Here is a 25,048-nt window from a genome sequence, read left to right as displayed (position 1 = left end):
GTTACCCTCCTTCCCAATATAATTGAGAAAATTCTCTCCAGATAAAATTAGATTGAAATTATGAGTTGAAAAATCATGAAAGAGATTTGACCACAGGAAGCATTCTGAAGTAATGAATTCTTAACTATCTTGAAAGTATTGACATCATAAAGATGGTGAAGAGAGGAGAGTAAGGAGGTTACCTTTGGTAGTTTTCTTTATCCATACAGAAAGTTTCTGTGATCTAAAACTGTCATAATGTTCTTAAACATAATTTACATTAAACATAATTTACTTTTAGTAATCAACATAGTTTATTCTAGTATTCTGATGTCATATTGGTAGTAAGATTCTTTTATTTTATATTAGAAATAAAAAGAGTTTAAATTACAAAATAATTATTGTAGGGAAACCTATTATATAAATCATTAGAGTCACATTTTTATTTGACATATTAATGTCCTTGGTGATAATACTATCAAAAGAGAGATTTGGAGTATATTACCAAGTTACTCAGTGTTTTCCTGGCCAAAAGACTAAGATGTCTAGGGAAATGCACATTAATTTAAATTTCTGTGAATTAAAAAAATGTAGCTTTTGCCGTTTAAATATGAAATGCATAAAAATGATGACTCTTATGTAGTTAATTCTTCAGAGTTTTGAAGGAGCCGGATTGGCTGCTATCAGGTATGAGGGCCTGGTGGGAACAGACTTCTAGTTCTGCCATAAAGGTTTGTGTTTCACAAGTTTTAAATCAATTTAAATTTTAAGATTTAGAGGCTGGGCATATGGGTGTTTATGGACATTCTTTGTTATTTAATGATTACAAATGTGTTTCTCAGATTCACCAATGTAGATTTTTTTTCCCTTCACATATTAGAGTGCATGAATAAATATGCTGCTAATCCACAATCCAGAATACTGGGTAAAGGAGTCTCTCTCAACCTTTTTTTTTTTTTTTGCTTCTGTACTATTTAAACCTTACACACTCTCAACAATAACATCTTTTTAATCCTGTAAATCCCGGGGCTGCAATGGGGGAAAGGGGACCTAAACACAGTTTCTCTCCTTTCAGTGGAACAGTGTGTCAGTTCGAAATTTGTTTCCCCTTTGCCTCGTGTAAAGGTAGTAGAGTATAAAGTTAAGTACATCAGTGAGTAAAAAACGTGAAAATTGTAGATTCTCAGTAATTAAGACAGAGGCCATTTTTCTTAAACGAAAAGCATTATCCAAATGCATTGATGGTATGTTTGTTTGTTTGTTTTTGTTTTTTTGGCAATATAAGGAGCTGACCAAAAGAAAGGCAAGTCATAAAAGGATCCTTTTTTTTTTTTTTGGAGAATTCAATTGTAGTATAGATTATGAAGAACTAAAATTTACGTACTATTTAGGAGAATTGAAATACTTATTCCAGATTTGGGGTTTTTGCAATGAAATATGGCAGGTTTTGTTAACAGAACAGCTTTATTGAGATATAATTCACATGCTATTCAGTTAAGTATCATTTTTAATTTATTGTCTGGAGTTTTTATCCTTAGGTTTACTTAATTTATTTGTAATAGGAATTCTTTCACAGAAATCAACAGTAACTATTGGTCTTCATTTTAAGAAATAAAATTATTTTGTTCTATACTAGACCATCTTCATTTGGGTATATGATATTATATTTATTAGTTTATATCAAAATATGACATTTTGGTAAGGTGACTTTCACATTTTATAAAAAAATTTTATTCCAATTTTTGAACTAAGTAATGAATTAAATAAACCATAGTTTTATGATTCAGAGAATCTTCATAACTAGTTTATAATTTTTTATTTTCATGAAGTTGGTATTTTACTTCCAATAATTATATATTATTACTCTTTTTAGAAGTATACTTGAAAGCAGTTTTTAACATGTATAGTACACCCAGTCAAAACTTGTATAATAGAAATCTGTTTTGAATATCTCTAATAATTGGATCACTGTAGGTTTTTAAGGCTATAATTTAAGTTTATAGCTTTACATAAAGTGATCCATATAATAAACTTTTCTTTTAAAGAGCTTTGAATTCTATGCCATGACAATTATTAAATCTCAAGTATATAACAGGTGTTTTCTATGTTGAAAGAACCTAATTGAGTGCTGTTTACATTGTTGGGGAGAGAATACTAGACAAGTAAATTGATGTCCTGTAACCAAAGAACAGCCATCTTTAATTCACTTCAGCCCTCTTAATCATTTAAATTAAACTCAAAGGAGTTTCTAAATCATCCATAACAACAAAAACATACAAAAAAATGAGGTGAAGAAAATGTTATTATTTTCAAGTTTCCACTTTGTTATTGGAATTGTGCTAGACAGTTTTCATATCATTGTATGTAATCATATCTCAATTATTCTAGCCCCAAGGTACCTTGTTTTTGAGGTCTTAGTTTTTCACTTCTTGCCATTGTTCCTGAGGGAATTTAATTATGTGTTATCATTTGGGTTAGGGGAACATAATATCCTAGATGAAGAAGTCTGTAAGCTATTAAGTTGAAAAATTTATGCCCTTTTCGTAGAAGTGTTAGGACTTGCAAATTGGAAATACGATTTCTAGAAGAATATGAATTAAAAAAAAAAAACTGATAAACAGCAACAGAATTACCTATCCTGTTGAATTTATTATAACTTATTTACTTGTACTAGAAAGTACTCACTGCTGTTTAATTTGGATTTCATTCTTGAATCGACTATATTTGAAGAATAAACTTGCTTGCTGGGTTAACTGGGTTTATATATTTCAGAATTGTCACCACTTAGGTAGTACGTTATTTGTAAATGAAGCCATTAACAAGAAAGGTAAATAATTCACCTGTTTATTGATGATGTAAGCTAAAATGTTGTGAGTTGATATCATATAGCGCCACTTTCTTTTCCTAGAAAACTGGACCACTTCAGAAGGAAGTCAGAGCCTAGTTACAGACGTTTCACAAGTAGATTTAAAAATCTCTACTTTTCCTTCTATCTTAATATTCTGAAATTCCATAGTAAATATAAATGTACATACATGTAAAGATAGCTTGTATGTATATATAGATTTATTAGAATGAAAAGTATAAGCAAACTTGGAGCCATAACCATTAGTTTAGAAACAGCTGCTTATTCAGGTGGCTATCCACATTATAATTGTCATTAATAGAAAGTAAACGTGGACTGTTAGAACTATCTTCCTCACATGTTTTCCTTTTATTGTCCTCCTAATTGTTATTTTTAGCAACAGCATTTTTCCCCCTCTGTGTTGGGGATGGAACCTGTGGCCTTTTACTTGCTATGCCAATTGCAAGACTTCTAATGATAAGTTACATTCCTAGCTCATTTTATTTTGTTTTGCGACAGGGGCTCACTAAGTTTTCTGGGCTAGCCTCAAGCTTGTGATCCTTTTAACTCAGATTCCCAAGTAGTTGGGATTACAGGTATGTGCCACCATGCCTGACTGTTTAGCAATAATTTTTATAAATAATTGTTATTTATTCAGTTTCTGATTAAAGAAAACGTATTTATATGTTACCTGAGTCTGTAGAACAGCGCTTTATTTTAATTAATTAGTTCTTTTTTGTGCTGAGTTTGAACCCAGGGCCTTACATGTGCTTGACAGGAATTCTGTCCCTGAGCTATATCCCAGCCCTTAGAACTGCATTTAAAAAATGATCACAGATTCTTAACCATTTATAAAACAAATATTTACATAAAATAGGTGCTGTTTTTATGTGTTTTGTACAATTACACTTAAAAAGTTAACACGCCTGACTGGGGATGTAGGTCAGTGTCAGTGGTAGAGCACTTGCCTAAAATGTACAAGGCCTGGGTTCAATGCCCAGTACTGGAAAAGAAGAAAAAAAATAACACAGAGAAGTAACCTCATTTTTTATCTCACTAATAACATAATGTAAGCAAAAATATTGACATAATTCATATAAAAAGAACTTTGTTTCTTTGATATATTTTAACAAATGCTATCATTTAGCTGGGCACGGTGGTGCGTGGCTGTACTCTTAGCTCCTTGGGAAACTGAGGCAGGAGGATATCCGGTTCAAGACCAGCCTCAGCAACTTAGTGAGACCCTATCTCAAAATTAAATAAAAAGGGCTGGGATGTAACTCACTGATAAGAGTAATCCTGGGTTCATGCCTCAGTACCAGCAAGGGGGAAAAAATGCTGGGGAAGTAGCTCAGTGGTAGAGCACTTGCCTAGCATATGCCAGACCCTGAGTTTCATCCCTAATACTTAAAAAACAAAAACTAAATTTACAAAGGCCACCATTTTACGATTTTTTTAAATATAAAGAGTTATTCTCAGTAGAAACCCTTTATAAAAAGAACATTGATAAAAAGATGATGAGTCATAGAAAGAACAGACAGTTTCTGAAGGAGTTATAATTCTGTAAAGATGGCTGTTTAATTTTTTACTTATACCTGGGTCTTTGGCAGTATAATAAATGCATTTATGAACTAGTGTAATTTATTTTTGTTTGAAGTTATTTAAGGTAGAGAGTTCTGTCTGGGATTTAATCTCTTAACCTGCTTGACCAGCAGTGCTGCCCAGTAGTACTTCAGTCCCTGAATGATAGAAAACATCTTTCTGTAACAATAGGAAAGAACTTGAAAAGGACTTAAAAATCAAATTATTTTACTGGGAATGTAGCTGCAACTAGAGCACTTGCCTAGCATGTATGCTCTGAGTTCCATCTCCAGTGCTACAAAACAAGCAAACAAATAACAAGTAATTTAATGTATACCTAGTACATGTTTTACACCATGCTTAAAACTTCGGGTTGGTGGGACAACAGATTCATTTAAAACATTTCCATAAATGTCAGGAAAAAAATTTTTTTTTTAAATTTTCCAGGGAGCATTCTTTAATAAATATTCTAGGTTATATTGCATTCTGGCAAGGTAAAAATAATAAATAACAGTCTTGGACTGCTAATGGGGCTCATTGGTAGAGTACATGCCTAGCATGTGTGAATCCCTGGGTTGTATCCTCAGCATTGGGAAAAAAAAAAAAAAAAATTACAGCCATGCATCACTTAACAACGGGGTTAGGTTTTGGGAAATGCATCATAAGGCAATTTCATCATTGTGCAAACATCAGAGTGTCTTTAACATACTAAGCCAGCTATGTCACTAGATGATATAATGTATTTGACCACCATTGGATATTCAGTCTTTTGTTATTTGAAAATTCATGTTATGTGGTGCATGACTACTTCAGGAGAGTTCATATTATGAAAAGATAAATAATTATTTTAGAGTATTAGAATCCTGAATTACAGTTGATGGACTGGGGAATAAAAAGATGGTCTCCAGTCAATCAGTAGCAAACTTTTTGACTTTAACAGAAGTGCAATTATTCTTTAAGATAGAACTTTTGGATCATTTTATGCACTGTATCATATCTAATTTAAAATTATAAATTGGTAACTTTTTTTGAGGGAAGGGAAAGGAATTATGTGGGAATCAATAGGACCTGAGAAATGAAGATTCTTTTGCTGCTAAAATACAGGTATCTCTTACAGTTTGATTGTATTATTCAGAACATATTTTCTTCCTCTAAGAGAGTTTGGGTATGAGCATAGCTTAAAAAACATATGAAAGAGAGAGATCATTCTGACTTATGGATTAGATTGCATTTATAAACAGATGAACAAATTGGTGAATATGAGTTAACAAAAAATTTGGGTAAGAAATTTTCCCATATGCATTTATTTGGATATTAATGATTTAGTTTTTTAAAGTTTATTTTAAAACATTGCTTATTGTAGCATGTAAACTTATGTTGGGTGGGAAAAGTATAAATGGGAAATTGAAATTGCTTTAAACATGTAAATTAAATGATCAGTCCTACAATTTTTTTGTTAATTAATCTGGATTGCTTATTTTATATGCTGGGATGCTAGTTGTTTTTTCTATTAATACACTTAACTTGCATTCTAGCTTCGCCATTCAGAGACAGGCATCGTGTGGTGGGTTGTGTGACAGTGTCTGTCAATAGTGAAGACAAATAGTGCCAGAGACACTTAACCCATCCAATCTCACCCAGGGTATAGGTCGGTCTCGTTTTCAGACTTCTTCATAAGTCTTTTCTTCTTTCTTTCTTCCTTCCTTTTTTTTGTTTTGTTTTGTTTTGTTTTGTTTTTTGTTTGTTTCTAAATAGTGGATTGATACTGATTGAAACTAAACCTTTTTGTAAAGTTTTGAACTTTACATTAATATTATAAGAAGAAGAAGAAAAGTAGAAAATGAAGGTTGGCATGTAAGGTGTTGACAAAGCAGGTTTGCAGCCACTTTGTGCGTTCTAGATATTTTAATCCCTTGACAACATGAACGTTGACTTTATATAATTTTTTTTCTCTGAGTATCTTTCTTCTTTAATCTGAAAATATATCCTTATATCTGGTGACTTTTATCAGACAAGATGTTTAGATTTGAAGTCATTGTTACCAGTAAGAAAAACAATCCTTACAAAGAATAACTAAGGTTCAACAATGTGTTTTCTATCAGAAATTGTTTTTAAATCCCCTGTATTGGTTTTTATGATTATTTCGTGAATAGTCAATAGTTTACTCCTTCTCCGTTCCACTATTGGTTTACCTAACACACTTAAAATTTTTTATGGCTTTTATTTTAATTTTTTTTAGAATACTCAGTTGATGTTGCACAGATGTTGAAAAGTTATAAAATATACGTGCATGTTATATTTTTAAATTCTACAGAACAGATTTGATTTTGGAAGCTTAGTTAAATGTCATTTTTGTCATATGTTTTAAATGAATGAGAGGTATTTACTTCTTTCGATTACTTTAATGAATTTTCTAATTTTAGAACTTTCTATAAAAAGTATGGTTAGTCCTTTATAAAATATAATCTCATTGCATTTTAAGCACTAAAATATTGTGGTAGAGTAACTTCTAGCTGACACATCTAGAGCTAATAATTGTTAATCTTTAAATATAGTTTAAGCAAGGGGTATATAAAATCTATACAGGTTTTTATATGTGATACCGTTTAAAATCCATTTTCATCTTTCTCAGCAAATTAATAATACTTGCAAATTCTGGGATATCCCTGTAGTCCATGTAGATATAATCTGCCAGTCCCCTTCCTCACTACTTTGAATATTCATAGTGAACCTTAGTGATTTCATCAGTTTGTCCCCACCCCTAATCCCTTTCCCCTCTTGGTGCTACTAACTGAACCCAGGGCCTCATGCATGCTGGGAAAGCACTTTACCACTCAGCTGCACTGGATAGTACAGCGCATCTACCACTTCTGAAAAAAAAGCTAGGTGTCCAATTCAGGTTCACCATTATTACTGGGATTTGGTTTGGTAATTGGCTACTGCTAATAGTGAAATTGTTAGACTTAAATATAGGACACTGCAGGTATAATACTTCCCTTCACTTTTAAATTTAAGAATTATTCTGAGATTATAAATCTTCATTAGTAAATTATGGATTGGTCTGTCAGTTTTCCTTTTGGTTCATGGTATTCTCTGTGGTCGTAGAAAATGCTATGGAAGAATAAAATTCTTCTATGGAAATTATTAAGTTCAAAGATAATTATTTCTCAAATGAGAATAATTTTAAGAAAAATTTTAAGAAAACCCTAAGTGTATAAAAGATTGTCAAATGAAACAAAATTATGACATTATGAAGCAGAAATATAATTATTCTGCTCAATGAGGAAATAAAAACAATTATTAAAATATTTTTATGCTGAAATTTGTATTTTTAATATGCAGCAATTAAACGTAGACTTCACATTCCTAACAGATAAAAATAATAGAGACCCAGTACCAAAAAGGTGAGAGGGGAAAATTAATTAGCATTTTTGTTTATAGGAACTTATAAATAAAGAATATGTAGATTGGGCAGGATTATATTAGCTCTTTAGTTCTATAGAATGCCAGTTAAGCTGTTTCTTGCTATTTTTTTTAGTGATATAATGAGTGAAAGCTTTTTGTAGATAGGTTTTGTTTGGGTTTTTTTGTTTTTTGTTTTGCTATTGGTGTTGAAGCTAGGGACACTCTTACCACTGAGCTACATTCCCAGTCCTTTTTACTTTTTAGTTTGAGACACAGTCTCACTAAGTTGCTGAGGCTGGCACTATTTTAAGTACATTTACAATTACATTTTAGAAATCTGAAATGTTTTTGATATCATTTGATATTTTTTCCAATTATTTATTTATTTATTTATTTATTTATTTATTTATTTATTTATTTATTTAGTACTGAGGATTGAACCCAGGGGGTGCTTTACACTGAATTACATCTCCAGTCCTATTTTATTTTTATAATTTTTAAGACAGGGTCTCTCTAAGTTGCTGAGGTTGGCCTTGAACTTTTTTTTTTTGGTACTGGGGATTAAACCCAGGGGCGCTTAACCACTGAGCCACATTCCCAGTCCTTTATTATATTTTACTTAGAGGCAGCGTCTTGCCGAGTTGCTCAGGGCTTTGCTAAGTTGCTGAGGCTGACTTTGAACTCATGATCTTCCTGCCTCAGACACCAGTGGTGCTGGGATTACAGGCATGCACCACTGTGGACCACGGCACCCACTGTATTTATATTTTAATAGGATATTATTAAGAACATTTTTATTTATGGCAAATTTATGGGTTAATATACAAGTAGGTAATTTGACTTACATATGGTTTGAAGGAAGAAAATTGTTGGAATACTCTGTAGAAATAGCAGTTGCCTTTAAACTCTTAGTCTTTCCCCTGTATCAGATAATGCTATTTTAATAAGATATAGAAACACTTTGACTGATAAATCTTTTTTTCTTCAACCTAAATTTATTTGCCAATTTAACTTAATATAATTACATATATATATGTGTATATATATGTATATATATATATATATATATAATTTTGGCTTCTGACTATAAATCAGTGTTCTCATGATTCCCTCCTTGGGTTCAATTAATTTGCTAGAGTGGCTCACAAAATCTTGTGCAAACACTCATGTTTCTCACTTATTAGAAAGGATATTTTAGAGGACATAAATGAATAGCAGGTGAGGTCTGGCAGAGTATTGAGCTGCAAAGCTTTGGCCCTGTGGAGTTTAGGTGTACCTCTCCTGGTGCAGGAATGTATTCTTCTTCACCTTTCTGGAAGCCCCCCTTGCCCCCAGCACAGTCTTTTTAGATTTTTATGGAAACTTTGTTATGTAGATGTGATTGATTAAGTCATTTGGGCCATTAATGCAACTTAAGTCCCTCTGCCCTCACTCGTGATGGGAGGATGGGACTGTTGAGTTCTTTCCCCTCAAACATTTGGTGGGGAAAATATACATGTATACATGTATACATATATATATATGGTATACATATATATCATAATATTGCAGCCACATAACTTGCTTTTGAATTAATTGTTTTCCACATGTATTTTCCACTTGTTGTGGACATGGATCCTGTGATGTTCATATTCTGCCTTCTCAGGTACATGACACTTAGATTCAAAAAGAATGGGTGGGGTAAAGCCATTTTATACAAATGCAAGTTCACAGCATTGATGCTGTGTGCTTTGTGTGTTCCACTGCAAATACTACATTCTGCCTACTTGTATTTTTCTGAACATTAAGAATATAGTCTCATACACATAGAAAAATTTCATTTCATTTTTGCCAATAGTTGGAACAGATGGAGGAATGTTAGACATATTGTTCCTATTTTTTTCTAAAATGAGCTTTGTAGTATTTTTTATAAAGCAAGGAAAAAATTTTATATTTAAACCCAAAGTGGCTACAAATCAGCTCCTAAACTGTCACTGACATTAGCATCTAGATTTTGTAGTTTTTACAAATCTTTTAAAATATTTATTTACTAAGAAAACATTGCATTAATGCATGATACAAAATTGACAAATTTTTCTTTAAATTGGAATGCAGTTTAAAAGTGACTGAATTTTCTAATTTCAGCTACTGCATTTGACAAGGATACAAACAGGAAAATGGAACTGGTATCATCTAATTACTTAGGGTTCTTTGACTTAATTGTAGTTGGGTAAAATATTTCAATGTGGAATTATAGATCACATTCTTAATGGCTTATTAATTACTGTGCACTTCAGTCTTAACAACAATGAAAAATTCTGGGTGGTTGTACTTTCAAATAATTTAGGTATTTTTGATACTTTTTCCTCCTTTTCTTTTTTTCGGGGGGTGTTACTGGGTATTGAACCCAGGGGCACTCTACCGCTTAGCTATTCCTTAAGCCCTTTTTATTTTTTTATTTTGAGACAGGGTCTTGTTAAGTTGTCCACACTGGCGTTGACCTTCTGTCTCCCAAGTAATTGGAATTGTAGGTGTGTACTGCACACTTGACTTGAAACATGTTTTCAATAAGAAAAGAGATTTTGGGGAAAAAATATTAGATCTTTGGCTTTTGAGTAGCTAAATGTTGGCATTCTTACTTTTTTTTATAATTTGTAAGAGTATTGCATTTTCATTAATGGTACATCACAGTTTTGAATTTTAATGTATGCTTTGAATCTGTGACATTGGCTGTGGATACAAATTAATTTTAGATTCAAACATCTTTTAGTTGTTGGTCACATGACCTATTTTTATTTTGGGGGTGCACAGTTATAAACCTTTCCATATATTGTACAAGAAAAATTGGTATTAGTAAAATTTTACTAGTAACCACTCTCAACCTAAGCAATATTAGTGTGACTCTGAAGTTATGTTTTTAACAGCTAAAGTAGTAGTATCTTTTCAGTATGACTGCCAGTTGTCATACAGTCTGAAAATGTCTCCTAAATCGTCTTTTTTGCTAGTTGTAATAGATAAACAGTTTTATTAAAAGAATATTTTTATAGGAATAATTATGATGCTCTCCAGAGATTTTCATACTTTAACCTTTTTTGTTAGACTGCCAACTGTTAACTTCTATTAGGAAATTCCTTAATAGTCCTAAATAAGTAGGACCTTTAAAAGGGAAAGGAAAAGGATGGTGTTAACCAATTTCTGAGCACATAATCAAGTACTTCATGTAAGAAATCCCATCTACTAATCAGCCCTTACTCTGCTTTTTATTCAGTCTTAAGTGATGGATGATCTCTATCTTTTAGAGCTCATGGTTTTGAACTTGCACTTCCAACTTCTGTAGACTCTCAGTGTTAACTGATTTTTCTTCTACAACCCAGCACGTTCCAAATCAACCCTTTTTCACTTTATTTTTCTAGATTTTACATCCAATGATAGTGATGGTACCAGTTCCATTTTGTCTCCAATTCAGTTGATTATATATTTTTTCTATTTATTTCTCATTTTATAATTGATATCTGGAATAATCAGCAGCTCTTCTCATTTATTTTCTCATATTTTTATTCCAGGATTTGCCTCTGAAGCAGGGAGTGTCTGCATTAAAAATGACCTGTAGTTCTCTGCTTCATAGGTTAGAAACTTATTTTAATATTTTGTGGCTAAGCACAGTCCCACTTTTCAAATTCTATAATGAATTATTTAATTGGCATTGAATGTGGACCACAAACATATATTTCATGTTGGGGTTTTCTTTATTACTTTAAATAATTAAAATTCAGCAGAACGTCCAGCTGAGGCAATAAAAACTTTATTCTTGCTTTACAGCTTAAAACATTAAATTAGATTTAAAAAATCTTATTGATTATAATGCAAGTAAAATAATGCTATTTGGACATTTTAAAAAATTTTACATTTCTTAGGCCTTGTATTGCTTGAAGCATTTATATTCTAAAACGTAACCAAATTCCAACTATTCATTTTGGGGAAAAACAATCAGTTCACAAATCACATATTCAATGGGACTGCTAGCCAGCATAGGTGAAAACATGTATAGTATATTTACTCTTGAATTATACACTGCAGATGCTTCTTCAGCTCCCTCCTCTTCCTCCATGGGCGGTGCTTGCAGCTCCTTTACCACCTCTTCCAGCCCTACCATTTATTCTACCTCAGTCACCGACAGCAAGGCTATGCAAGTGGAGAGCTGCTCCTCAGCCGTGGGGGTAAGTAACAGAGGGGTAAGTGAAAAGCAGTTAACCAGTAACACAGTTCAGCAGCATCCATCAACCCCGAAGAGGCACACAGTTTTGTACATCTCACCACCACCTGAGGACTTGCTGGATAACAGTCGGATGTCCTGCCAGGATGAGGGGTGTGGATTGGAATCTGAGCAGAGCTGCAGTATGTGGATGGAGGATTCCCCCTCCAACTTCAGTAACATGAGCACCAGTTCCTACAATGATAATACTGAGGTACCTCGTAAATCACGAAAACGAAATCCAAAGCAGAGGCCGGGGGTCAAACGACGAGATTGTGAAGAATCTAATATGGATATATTTGATGCCGACAGTGCCAAAGCACCTCACTATGTGCTTTCTCAGCTTACCACGGACAACAAAGGCAACTCAAAAGCTGGAAATGGGTTGGTATTCACATTTTTTTAAAGTTCTATCACCATTATGCAAAACAAAAAATAAATCATTCCCAACTTAATTGGTCAGCTCAAGTTTGTATATAAAGCAGAGGTGCTAATTTTATCATTGAAATACATGAAAATTTTAACTTAAAATTATCAAGTTTTACTAGAGAAAAAATAAAATAACAGTAGGTTATAGCAGTAGGTATATTATTATGAGGATAGGTAGTAGAAAATGCAAATAATCTGTTCTGAAATAGCTTCTAAATTTCAAATAGATTTATATTTTAAAAGAATTTTTAAATATTTTTACTCATTGACATAAGTAGCAATGTAATGACTCTACACCAACTCAGAAACATTCTCCAAAAGCTAATTTATGTTCTTTTTGAGATTTTATCTTCATATGGTTCATTCCATTGCGTTTTTTGAAAGAATTTAGATTTTATCTTTGCTTTTTTTTTTTTTTTTTTTTTTTGCTTGATTTTAAAAACAAGAAAAAACTGAAGTGGTGGTTTGATTCTAGTCATTCAGATTTGTGTGTTATAAATTTTTTTCTTGAATACGTTGTGTTAATTCAGTACTTTTATTTTTATATTTTTAAAGAAAATCACTACTTTTTCTGTGATTCTGGATTACTTATTAGAAGATGCTGTAACAGGATCATGGTACACATTCTGAGTTTTTGTTCATTTGTGGCAGTTTATACTATTTGCTAAATATGTTTCAATGGCTTTGTTACAGGGTAGTTATTGCTATAATCAGACTAGTATGGCTTATTTTAAACTTTTTATTTTTTTAGTACTTTAATTTGTAAAATTTATTTGCTAGACTTTTAAAATTAAAGCTTCCTACAGTTTATTCAACCTAGTTTAGTAAAATTTAACTGATTGGATTTTGAGAATTACTTTTTTGTGAAGCAGGGACGTGATTATGAGCCTTTCATTGACCCAGAATCCCTTTCAATTTCAGTTTGTCACAAATAGCCACCCAGAAACTTTAGATTGGTTTCCTACATGATGGTGTCATTGATCTCTCTTATATTAAAAATCTGATTGACTATTACAGAGAATATTGTTAATATATTTGGACTTTTCCTTAAATATTCCCTCTCTACATTTAAAAAGTAATATCCATCATTTAAGCAAGAATTAATCTATGTTGATTTCTTTTACACTTTCATTTAATATTCCTGCTGGGTGATATAATTTAATAAAAGTGCTTTTCTATATTAGAAAGTCTAGGGAAATTCCTAAAAGAAAGCAAGGTATATTCTTTCCTAAAATGTTGCCATTTAACAGAGTCAAGAATTTCAGAACATAATATCTATAGAAATATTACATACAGAATAAGGCTCTAAAATGATGAATATCATAGGTCACTTAAAGTAAATGTGACTAGTAGCACAGATCCAAAAAGTTCATGAATATCATTAAATATATGTACATATATTTATTTGGCCTCAATGGAGAAGGTCTCATAAAGTTCCTGGGAGAGATTTTCATATTTATACTAAAAAGATGTTGAAATTTCACATTAAGAACAAATAAAAGTTTTACTTAGGGATAGTCAACATAGTGATTTGCAGTTGCTAATTAAAGAGAACTTGACCTACATCTTTTTTGCTTCTGCTTTTGTATGATAGATGTATCTTAGAAATGATTTGAGGTTACCCAGGGAAAGTGTAATGACATTGGTCAAGACAAAATCTTTCATGAAATAATTCATGGAGCAGAAACTCCATCAAGCAGAAGAAGAAATGTCCAGCTTCTTAGGTAATGGAAAATTATTTGACACTAGCATATGGAAATGATGAAGAAGTTTAAAATTTGAATTTATAATAACTACAGGAGGAAAGGATGAAACCATATATAAAATGTATGGAAAAACGGGCCTCAGAAACAATTTTCCAGAGCATATCAAGCTGGTGGTAGCCCATATTCTTCAATAATGAGCAAGATGTTAGAAACATGAAATTTTAAAATGTTTTGAGAGATAAATTATATAGCCTTAGAACTAATGTGCTGTAATTTGCAATTCATATAAGAATTTTTTAGAAAATGTACTTTCAACTACATTGTATACAGTAGTTTATTGATCTTCAAAATAGAAGATAAAATGGATATAAAATATCAATATACTTGATAAAAATGGAAATACCATTTTTATAACTAAAATGTTAGTTTATTAAAACCAACATTAAAAACTATTCAGTATTTAAATACTGCTAGCCATATCATACTTAAATTCTTCAGTTAAATGTCCTGAGAATCGGTAGTCCATATCTCTTCTAGCTATTCCTAAGAAGTTTAAGATATAATTTCATGTGTATGTGAGACTTATTAGGCATTTTATAGTGAAAATTATTTTTGTGACATAGATAACCTAAAAAGATTATCTAGCACAAGGAATAAGAATGTCATTTTAAGACTTATGAATAGAATATGCCACAATAGTCAGAACAGTAAATTTTCCTTTTTTAGTTGTTATTTTGAGGTAGAATCTCAACTTAAAAGTATAGCTCAAGAATAGAGTGCTCTTCTAGTATGGGAGAGGCCCTGGATGTAATCCCCAGCATCACCATGGGATGGGAGGGGGTGCATAAAATTTTATATAACTATTGTTACTTTGTTGTTTTTGCTTAAGCCATTGTGCCTTAAAAATATAATTTGAGTGACTTCCAAGAATTAGTTAATGTTTTCATTGTTTTACATGTCTGTAGGTCTAAATATGCATATTTTTCATTTAAACTTAGAGAATATAGATAGTTTTAAGAAAAACTGTTATTCAGAAATTGCTTAATTCAATATGTTCACCTTTTTAGAACTTTTGTGGTACTGGGGCTGGAACCTAGAGCTTCAAGCATGCTAGGCAAGTGATACACCATCCAGCTAACCACCCACACAGCACACTGGGGATTGAACCCAAGGACACTCTAAGCACTGAGCTACAACCCTAGCACTTTCTATTTTTATTTTGAGATATTGTCTTGCTAATTTGTTGAGGCTAGCTCAAACTTGATCATCTTGCCTCAGCCTCCCAAGTAACTGGGATTAGAAGCAGATATCACTATGGGTGGCTGCTATTTGTCTTCAAACCTTGTTGTATGTACTTTGTTAACTCACTAAACATCTGCATCCCAGATAAGGTATTTTGTTTTACTAGAATAGTAAAAATTTTTTCCATTTATTTATCCTTTAAAATATTACAAGCTTGACTAGCTTAAGTAAACTTAAGATCCCATTCTGGCCAAATTAATTAATATGTCATACTCATTTTCTCTATATTTCCAACTAAAAATTTCCCTTTTTTATTCTAAAATTGCTTGATATAAATTACAAATATTTGAAAAATACAAGAAAATAGACTTTATTATCCTTTAGCCCCTTTGTGTGTATATGTGGGGGGATGTTTTACATAGTTTTAATAAATGAATTTTTAAATTTGATATTAAAGATGAATATAAAACAGTATTATTATAGAATTTCATTTGCAAGGAATTACACACTATTCAGACCAAATGTTTGAATTTCTATCCAGAATGATGAAAAGCAAAGCAGGGTTTATTGCCCATTGTTCCAGCTTCAACTTGATCTTCTTGTTCATAGAATTTATTCTTCCAGGGCCTTTTAAAATGACTTACACAGGTAATCTTCAACATCATTATGTCAAACTTACATGAATTGCATTCCTTGTCCAGTTAGGATCTGTTCTTTCTCATCTTACTGTTTTTCCTCTGCTTTCCTTTCTTTGTTCTTTCTTATTCCTATTTGCCTTTATCAGCAAACATTTCTTCAGTTCCTGTTACAGTTCATGAACCTGATGATTAAGCACAGCACTTGTCCTGAGAACTCTTCCTTTTATTTAGTCATTCTTACTTCATTTCTGTGTCAGTTTCATTGCCACTTTTCTTCATTCTTCTGCCCCTTTTCTAGCCAAGGGGCTTGTCAATCCTGTCCTCATTTCTATTGAGGATACAGCCTTTCTTACCTTTGTTCTCAATGATAGAGGCAACAACTTGGTTATACCCTCTGGGTGGACATTAAAAGAGTTTTAAGGCTGTTTAGTTCCTGTGTTTGAAGTTGTAATATTCCTCCTGGGATCTGGTTACTTTTGGAGAAGATGTTGTCCACTGTGTCTCCTGGTTTTTGAACCTTCATTGTGAGTCAAAATGTATTATAGGCCCTGACTATTTAAAAATATACATGGATAATTTTAAATGTATTTCGTGTTGCTCAAAAAACAAAACAAAACAAAACTAACAGTATTGTTTTCTACTTATTTTCATTACATATTTGCAGTGCTTTAGCTACTTTACAGATTAAATGTCCTAGCCACCATTTGGAATATTGGTTTTATTTTTTTATTTTTTTATTTTTTTTAACATAGTTACACCTAACATGCATTATTAACAAAAAAAATTTTGAAGCACAATTTTATAAAGTTATATTGTTAATGCTATCAAGCTCATATTATAACATTTTTATTGAGACATTTTTATGGAGAGCTTTAATCAGTTAACTAATCATAAATAAGAACATTCTGAAAAAACATACTTCTAGGAAATACTAGTTAGAGCAAAGCTAATTTCTCATTAAAAAATAAATCACTGATTTTTTTTTTAAATTCTGATTTTCTCATTTTGATTTACTGAGAAAGAAATCCAAAGGAATATGCTATATATACCATCGTTGTTTTGGGCTCTGTGTATATGTGTGTGTTGGAGGTTGGTTTGGTTTTGTCTTTTAATGTTCCTTTTTTTTTTGCTTTGGAATTCTGATAAGAAAGTAATAATAGTTACTTTTAGCTATATGTAAGAACTCACATATATATGTAATTTTTAAAATTTTATTTTTACTGAAGTATAAGTATAGATCATAGTGTATTGTATGCAGTCTTCCTCCTTCTTCCTGCTGGTCACATGTATTCTTTCTGTTTCTTGTCCAACTTTCTTTTTTACATCATAGTTAAATTTTGTTGAAAAAGTTTTGAAGATACTTTGGTTATGTAATGTACCTTCCTTTAGGTTGTACTTTATTTTGTCAGTAAGCTAAGCAGTTGTTTTAAGTGTTATTGCCTATTCTGTTTCTTCCTTTATCTTAGTTTATAGAAAATCGTTTTTGATATTTTCTTCATGTTGTGCTTTGATTTCTCAGAACATTGGACAACCAAAAAGGAACTGGAGTAAAGAAGAGCCCTATGTTGTGTGGACAGTATCCGGTTAAAAGTGAGGGAAAGGAGCTGAAGATAGTTGTACAACCTGAGACCCAGCACCGAGCTCGGTACCTGACTGAGGGCAGTCGTGGCTCAGTAAAAGATAGAACACAGCAAGGCTTTCCTACAGTAAAGGTGTTTATTTTATTTAGTAACGTATGAAGAATTTTCTCCAGTTTTACCAATTTTATTTTTAACCTCAGCAAAACAGGAGAGTCTAAAACAGGAGAGTAGAATTATTGGCTATAATAAAATTGAAAATAGAGTAAAAGGCTAATTGGACCGTAAACCAAATATCACATTGATACCATTTGAGTGTTAGTCTAAATGAAAGATGAGACTATGTTCTCAAACGTAAAATATCTACAAATCATGAATTATCGTTCTCTTAAAATTTATACTGGATTTAAATTCATTCCAAATTTCATATTTAAGCAGAAATTTTAAAGTGAATGCAAAGGTATAGTGGATATTTTGAAGACTTGGAAAACAAAACTTTTGAGATGACTGAATTAATCAAAACTATTCAATCTAGAAGAGTTGGTCTATATGTAACATAAGTTTGAGAAATAGGATATAAATTGAGTATTAATATTTTCAGAACTCAGACTAAAAGTAAAAAAAGGTTTAAATTTCAGCACTGGGAATATCTTTTTTGGGGAATACTGGAGTTTGGACTCAGGGGCACTCAACCACTGAGCCCCTGCCCCAGCCCTATTTTGCATTTTATTTAGAGGCAGGGTCTCCCTGAGTTGCTTAGCACCTCGCTTTTGTTGAGGCTGGCTTTGAACTCACTATCCTCCTGCCTCAGCCTCCCAAGCTGCTGAGATTACAGGTGTGTGCCACCATGCCTGGCTTGGAATACCTTTTTTTTTTTTTTTTTTTTAATCTTGAAATTCCCCAAGCTTGGATTTATTTTGGTTACAAAGAAAATTGTTGAAATAACTGGCAAATTTTGAATAAGTTTTGTAGAGTAGTATTTATAATTTAATTTCCTTATTTTGGTCATTACACTCTAGTTATATAATTTCTCATTTTTAGCAAATGTAAGTATTTAGGAATAAAAAGGCATTGTGTGAAAAGGCATTGTGTGCAACCTGGAAATGGTTCAGAGAAAAACTCTTATACACCTATATTTATCTACAAAAAGAGTAGAAGAGATAAAAATGGTAACATTTGGGGAATGTTTTCTAGGAATTCTTTTCACTACTGTTACAAATCTGTCAATCTAAAATTGTCAAAATAGAACATTTCTGAAGGAAAAATGAATTTTTAAAATATTAACAAATAATAGCATACGCGATAAAATAAACTATGGATCTGTATAAGTGCAATTAAGTGAATAAATTGAGTGTTGGATGAATAATAAAGATATTTACAGTCTCCCACAAAACACTTAAGTACAAAGTAAAACCCTGCTCGTGATAGCTTGATATAAAGAATATTTCTAACTGGGCATTGTGGTGCCTGTCTGTAATCCCATTGACTTGGGAGGCTGAGGCAAGAGAATAACAAGCTTGAGTGAGACTCTTGAAAAAAAAAAATGAAGAAAGAAAAACTGCTGTGGAAGTCCCTCAGTGGTAAAGTGCCTCTGGGTTCAATCCTTGTACAGCAAAAAAAGAAAAAGAATAGAAAAAGACAAAAGTCTCTTTGAACATAAAACAAACAAAAAGTAAATAGGTGGGGGAGGTGGGGGATGTTTTCAAAATTGTCCCTTCACCTTGCAAAATACTGTCTAGGAGGAATTTTGGCTAGTTACATGGTAGAGTCTTATTAAATACCATTTGTGTGAACATGTTAGGTGAATCCTATTTCAAGATTAGAGTAGAATTGGGTTACCTTTCATTTTATACTTGAAAGAAATTATGGTTGAAACTCAGAATCAGGAAACTTGCCTGTGACCATTTTATAAGGTTGATTGTCACATGTACAATATCATTTTCACTTTTTCCTTCCTAACTTATCCTTAGTCCTCAAACCAAGGGCAAGTAACAGGCAACTGAGAAAATTGAATTATTCTTTGCATAAATATTTGTATGACCAAACAGTTCAATAGTTTGGTCAATAGTTTTAACCTGTTTGCCTTGACTTTTAAGTTATGGTTTGTCTAAGTACTTACCTAGTTAGATGTTTTGTTAGTCCAGTTGTCTATGAAAAAAAAGTTTATTTATTCATTCAACAGATATTATATCCCTTTATGTGTTAGCACTTGTCTAAGTATTGCTGTCAATTTGAATAGTTTGCTGTTTGCTTAATTATTTGCCTCATTATATGATGATAATTTCACAAATATACTACTCTACTGGGATACAAAAGATATACAAGTTTTTTAAAGCACTTTAGTGTATGTAGTACAAATTACTTTGTGATTTTTCAGTGCTCTTTATCATCAGCTTTAGTGTGGTAATTTTTCTTTTTTGTACTGGCGATTAAAGCCAGAGGCACCCAACCACTGAGCCACATCCCCAGCCCTATTTTGTATTTTATTTAGAGACAGGGTATCACTGAGTTGCTTAGAGCTTTGCTGAGTTGCTGACACTGGCTTTGAACTCGAAATTCTCCTGTCTCAGACTTTTGAGCCACTGGTCATAAGACACTGCATCCAGCAGCTTTAGTGTTTAACTAAAAGCCTTTTATCAAGAATTGAGATTGGAAACATCTGTTCTCAAATTATTTTAAATATTTATTGTTATAAGTATATAAATTATATAAGCTTTTTTCTTGTGATCTATAATGATCCCTCAATTCTGACTGAGCTAGCTACTTTTTCTGAATGTGTATTGTCCCAGAATTTCATGATGGGGTGTGTGTGTGTGTATACACCTCATCTTTGAAAATGAGCTTCATTCCATATTATTCACACAGCTGCATTTGAAACACTTTTTACTCAAATGGTTTTAGTAAAAATTTAGTATACATACTCTGATTTGATAATGAAAATGATGCCACTTACACAATACAGTTTTTTTTAAAGTTTTTAAATTTGTAGATGGACATAATTATTTAATTTATTTATTTTAATGTGGTGCTGAGGATTGAACCCAGTGCCTCACACATTAGGCAAGAGCTGTACCACTGAGCTACAACCGCAGCCCCACAATACAGTTTTCTGTGAATGATGGTGATATGTCCTGAGTAACTACATGCCATCTAAAGGAGTGTGTATTCATTCTCATCTGCTGGTACAAATAAGTTAAAAATAATAATTTAGATCATCTACCATCTAAAATTTTTAATTAAAATGTTATTGTGAATTAAAACTACGGTTTTCTGTAGAAACTTAGCTAACTCTCCATTATTTCACCTCTATTTGTCTTGAGGATTTAAATTATTTCTTTAATGTAATCCAGTTACAAATACAGAATTTGGTATTAAATGTTATATTTTATGATTAACTTACTTGAAATGTTAATTAGTGTTTCTGCTACATGTTATCTGGTTCCAGCTGGAAGGCCATAATGAACCAGTAGTGTTGCAGGTGTTTGTGGGCAATGATTCTGGTCGAGTGAAACCACATGGATTTTATCAGGCCTGTAGGGTAACTGGACGAAATACAACTCCCTGCAAAGAAGTGGACATTGAAGGCACCACTGTTATAGAAGTTGGCCTTGATCCTAGCAACAACATGACACTGGCGTAAGTACTTAAGAATGTTTTCATTATATGTTACACTTTTGTGATAGGAAAAATTTTAGTTTCTAGTTTATAAGAGAAGATTTCAAGTATTTTTTTAAAATAATTTTTTAAATATTATGAATTGCTTTAGTTAGCTTTTGTGTTGCTGTGTCCCAAATATTCAACAAGAACGATTTAGAGGAGAGAAAGTTTATTTGGGGCTTACAGTTTCAGCAATGGCTGACCATTGCTCTAAACCCAAGGGAATTGCATTGCTCTGAGGCAGCATGCCATGGGGAAAGGGCCCAGCACAGGAAAACTGCTTAACTCATTGTGGGATCAGAAAACAGAAAAAGAGTACCCACGAGTACACGTGTGAGCTAGGGAACACATGGAGAGTGCACCCTTTCAGGACACCTCCCAGATGACCCACTTCCTCCAGCCATACCCCACCTGCCTACAATTTTGTTGCAGTCAGCCCTTTCAAACTAGGATGGACTGATTAGGTAATCGTTCTCTAATCATATCACCTGTGAATATTGCTGCATTAACATGAGCTTTTAGAAGACACTTCATATTCAAAGCTTAATACAAATTTAAAAATTACTACAGAATGGTAATGAGTTAAATTTAACTCTTGCTGTTTGCTAAGAAATTGCTATGGTGAAAGCCAAGGAAATGAAAACCAAGTGGAATACTGGGTTTTTGGAAAATTACAGAAATTTACTTAAGATTTATAGTGTTAACATTGAAAATTAAAATTACAATTTGATTTGCTTTCCTAAATTCTCTTTGTTTGCTTTAGAAACGGTTCAACATAAACCATGCATTGTCTTGACCCATTTTGATGTGAAAAGCATATTGCTGGTCTCACACATGTCTCAAAATAAAATTTAAAAAAGTCCTGGGGATGTAGCTCAGAGGTAGAATGCTCCTGGGTTCATAAATTCATTTTCTATTTTTAATTTCCTTTATTTAAAAAAATTAAATCCTGAGATCATGTATTTTTTGTCTTACGCATTTTCACTGCCTGAAAAATATTTGAAGGGTTAATGATTTGTATTTTTTTATTTTTTTCCTAAGCCTTTTGTAAAAGACCCTTAGTCCTAAAATTGAATCAGACCAGTAGCAAATATATTGGTTTGGGGCCAACCTATATAAGATAGGTGTTAAAGATTTTTCTCTACTTGATTTTCAGTTTCCTTTTTTTTTTGGTTGTAGATGGATAACATCTACAATTGTGGTGCTAAGGATTGAACCCAGTGCTTCATATGTGCTAGTAAGCGCTCTACCACTGAGCCACAATTCCAGCTCAGTTTCCTTTTGAAAGCTGCTTTGAATAGGTAGATGAAAGGTTAGTTATTGAGAAATATTAAGATTTTCTTTTTTGACTCATAGCTATTGAAAGTTATAAAAGTAAATGTGTATAGTAAAGGAGGAAAGGAAGAGTGTTACTGATTATAAAAATAGGCTGGAGAAGCAGCTCAGAGGTAGAGCAAGGGTTGAGCATGTGCAAGGCCCTGGCTTTGATCCCTAGCACCGCCAAAAAGAAAAAAGAAAACATTCATTGCAAGGAAATAGGGAACACAGAATTATAAAAAGCTTTTTTAAAAATGTCTCTTAAAAGCCATTACTTCAGTTCAGATTTTAAAATAGCAGTTTTTATTTTTTCCAGATTATAAACAAAATATTGACAAGAAAGGAACTATGAATGTTTAGAATTTATACTTTTGTACTTTTTGAGTTTGGAACTGTATTACGTGTTCAGAGAATTTATGGATTAACACTTTTTTAAAAAAAGAAACTTGTTTAAGAATGTTGTACTATATATTACAACAAAATGTCAAGTAATATGTTTTTTTCTATGTTAGGGTGGACTGTGTAGGAATTTTGAAGTTGAGGAATGCTGATGTTGAAGCCAGAATAGGAATTGCTGGTTCCAAGAAAAAAAGCACTCGTGCCAGATTGGTTTTTCGAGTTAATATCACAAGGAAAGATGGCTCCACTTTGACATTGCAAACACCCTCTTCTCCGATTTTGTGTAGTAAGTAAGAAACTATGGAACTGTTAAATATATGGAGAGCTTATAGATTTTCTTTTAATCTTACAGACATCTCTGAATTTTAGATGTTTCACACACTTCAGCTTGTAGTCACGTAAAATTTGAAATATTTTAAAAGCTGTAGTCAAGAGCCAGGCTCAGTAGCATGTATATGCAGTCCCAGCTTCCCAGCTACTTGGGAGGCTAAGGAAGGATGATCACTTGAGCCCAAGATTTTATAGCCAGCATGGGCAACATAGTAAGATCCTGTCTTTTAGAAAAATAACAGTTATACTCAAATTTTCTAGATTAAACTAAAGATAAGTAATTGAAATAAAATTCAAAATGCCCTTTGTAGTTTCCTGTTATTATCATATACTGATTTTAAAAGTAATTTGAATAGATTACCAGAAGTAGCTAGCAAAACCAAAGAATTTTCCAAGTATCTTCACTTTATTATAAATTACAGTGGTCCTAACTCTCTTTTGTGCTAGAACATAAGAGTAAAGGGTACAAAATGTTGTAAATAGTAGCATGTCAGAAGTTCTAATTATAGGGCTGGGGTCATGGCTCAGTGATAGAGCATTTGCCTAGCACTTGTGAAGCACTTGGTTCGATCCTCAATACTGCATATGAATAAGTGACTAAAACAAAGGTTCATCAACAACTAAAAAAAAAATTTTTTTATATTTCTAATTACAAATTATATTATAGCATAGTGTTGAAAGTTGTAAATGGGCATCTCTAACCTTGGCATAGAAAGGTGACATGTATATGTGCGGGTGTATATGTTTAAATTCAGTTATGTTGTTTTATGTGTCACATATAGTTGTCATTTCTCTCTAATGAGTATTATAAGTAATAAAGAGGAAAATTTCTCCTATATATAGCATTTAAGAAAATTTTCATTTTGGATTGTTTTCTTTGGCATTGCTTGCTTGCTTGTTTTTTGGTCCTAGGGGCACTTTACCATTGAGGCAAATCCCCAGTCCTTTAATATTTTTGTTTTGAGACAGGGTCTCACTGCATTGCTGAGGCTGACCTTGAACTTGTGTTCCTCCTGCCTTAACCTCCCGAGTTGCTGAGATTATAGGTGTGTGCCACTGCACTTGGTTTAGCATTGCTTTTTTATAATATTTGATTTCAGGAGAGCACAGTGGCATAGGGCAATAATCCCAGCTACTCTGGAGGCTGAGACAGGAGGATTGCAAGTATGAGGCCAGGCTGGGCAACTTGGCCAAACCCTGTCTTAAAATAAAATTAAAAGGGCTGGGGATACACTTTACTGGTAGAATGCTTGCCTAGCAAGGGCAAGGCCCTGGGTTTAATCCACAGCTTAGGGTGGGGTGGGGAGCAAAAAAGAATTTTCTGTGGGTATTAGGACCTCACTACCCTTTGGACAGTTTTTATTTATCCTTTGTGAGTCATATTTTCCCTTTCTTTTAATTCCTATCAGAAGTTATTATACCTATACTTCAGCTTAGCAAACACCCTAATTTTAGAAAGAATATACTAGCGATATTTATCTTTCTCATCCCAGGAGAGCTCAATTTGATTTTTCTATTTCTCATAATTATATAAATTTTGTTTTTATATAGCTCTTTCCTTAAGGTGTTTTGTAGGTGATAGTTACTTTAAAATAGGCTGTATTTTAAAGTTTGTAGAGGTACTTAACTTCAGTATTTCCTATAATTCCCTTTTTTTTTTTTTTTTTTTTTTTTAAGTGGGGGAGGGTCCAAAGAATTGAACTAAAGGGGAC

At 32.4% G+C, this 25,048-nt stretch overlaps 1 protein-coding gene across 8 annotated transcripts in view; it reads left to right on the top strand.

Moving 5' to 3' along the window:
• Positions 1 to 25,048, top strand: part of NFAT5 (nuclear factor of activated T cells 5) — a 111,580-nt gene that overhangs the window by 48,038 nt on the left and 38,494 nt on the right. For 4 of the 8 annotated variants that reach the window (XM_079116838.1, XM_079116836.1, XM_079116837.1 and 1 more), the window contains 4 exons: positions 11,867 to 12,425; positions 17,576 to 17,768; positions 21,079 to 21,269; positions 23,120 to 23,292. In XM_079116838.1, coding sequence (XP_078972964.1) covers positions 11,867 to 12,425; positions 17,576 to 17,768; positions 21,079 to 21,269; positions 23,120 to 23,292 — 1,116 coding nt within the window. Of the gene's footprint in view, positions 1 to 11,352; positions 11,415 to 11,866; positions 12,426 to 17,575; positions 17,769 to 21,078; positions 21,270 to 23,119; positions 23,293 to 25,048 lie in introns of those variants that run through there. The other 4 variants (XM_079116841.1, XM_079116839.1, XM_079116840.1 and 1 more) reach the window with 4 other exon arrangements.

The sequence above is a fragment of the Sciurus vulgaris genome (assembly GCF_902686455.1).
Source record: "Sciurus vulgaris genome assembly, chromosome: 17".
In the NCBI taxonomy this organism is placed as follows: domain Eukaryota; kingdom Metazoa; phylum Chordata; class Mammalia; order Rodentia; family Sciuridae; genus Sciurus; species Sciurus vulgaris.
This window is presented reverse-complemented; position numbering and strand designations above follow the sequence as displayed.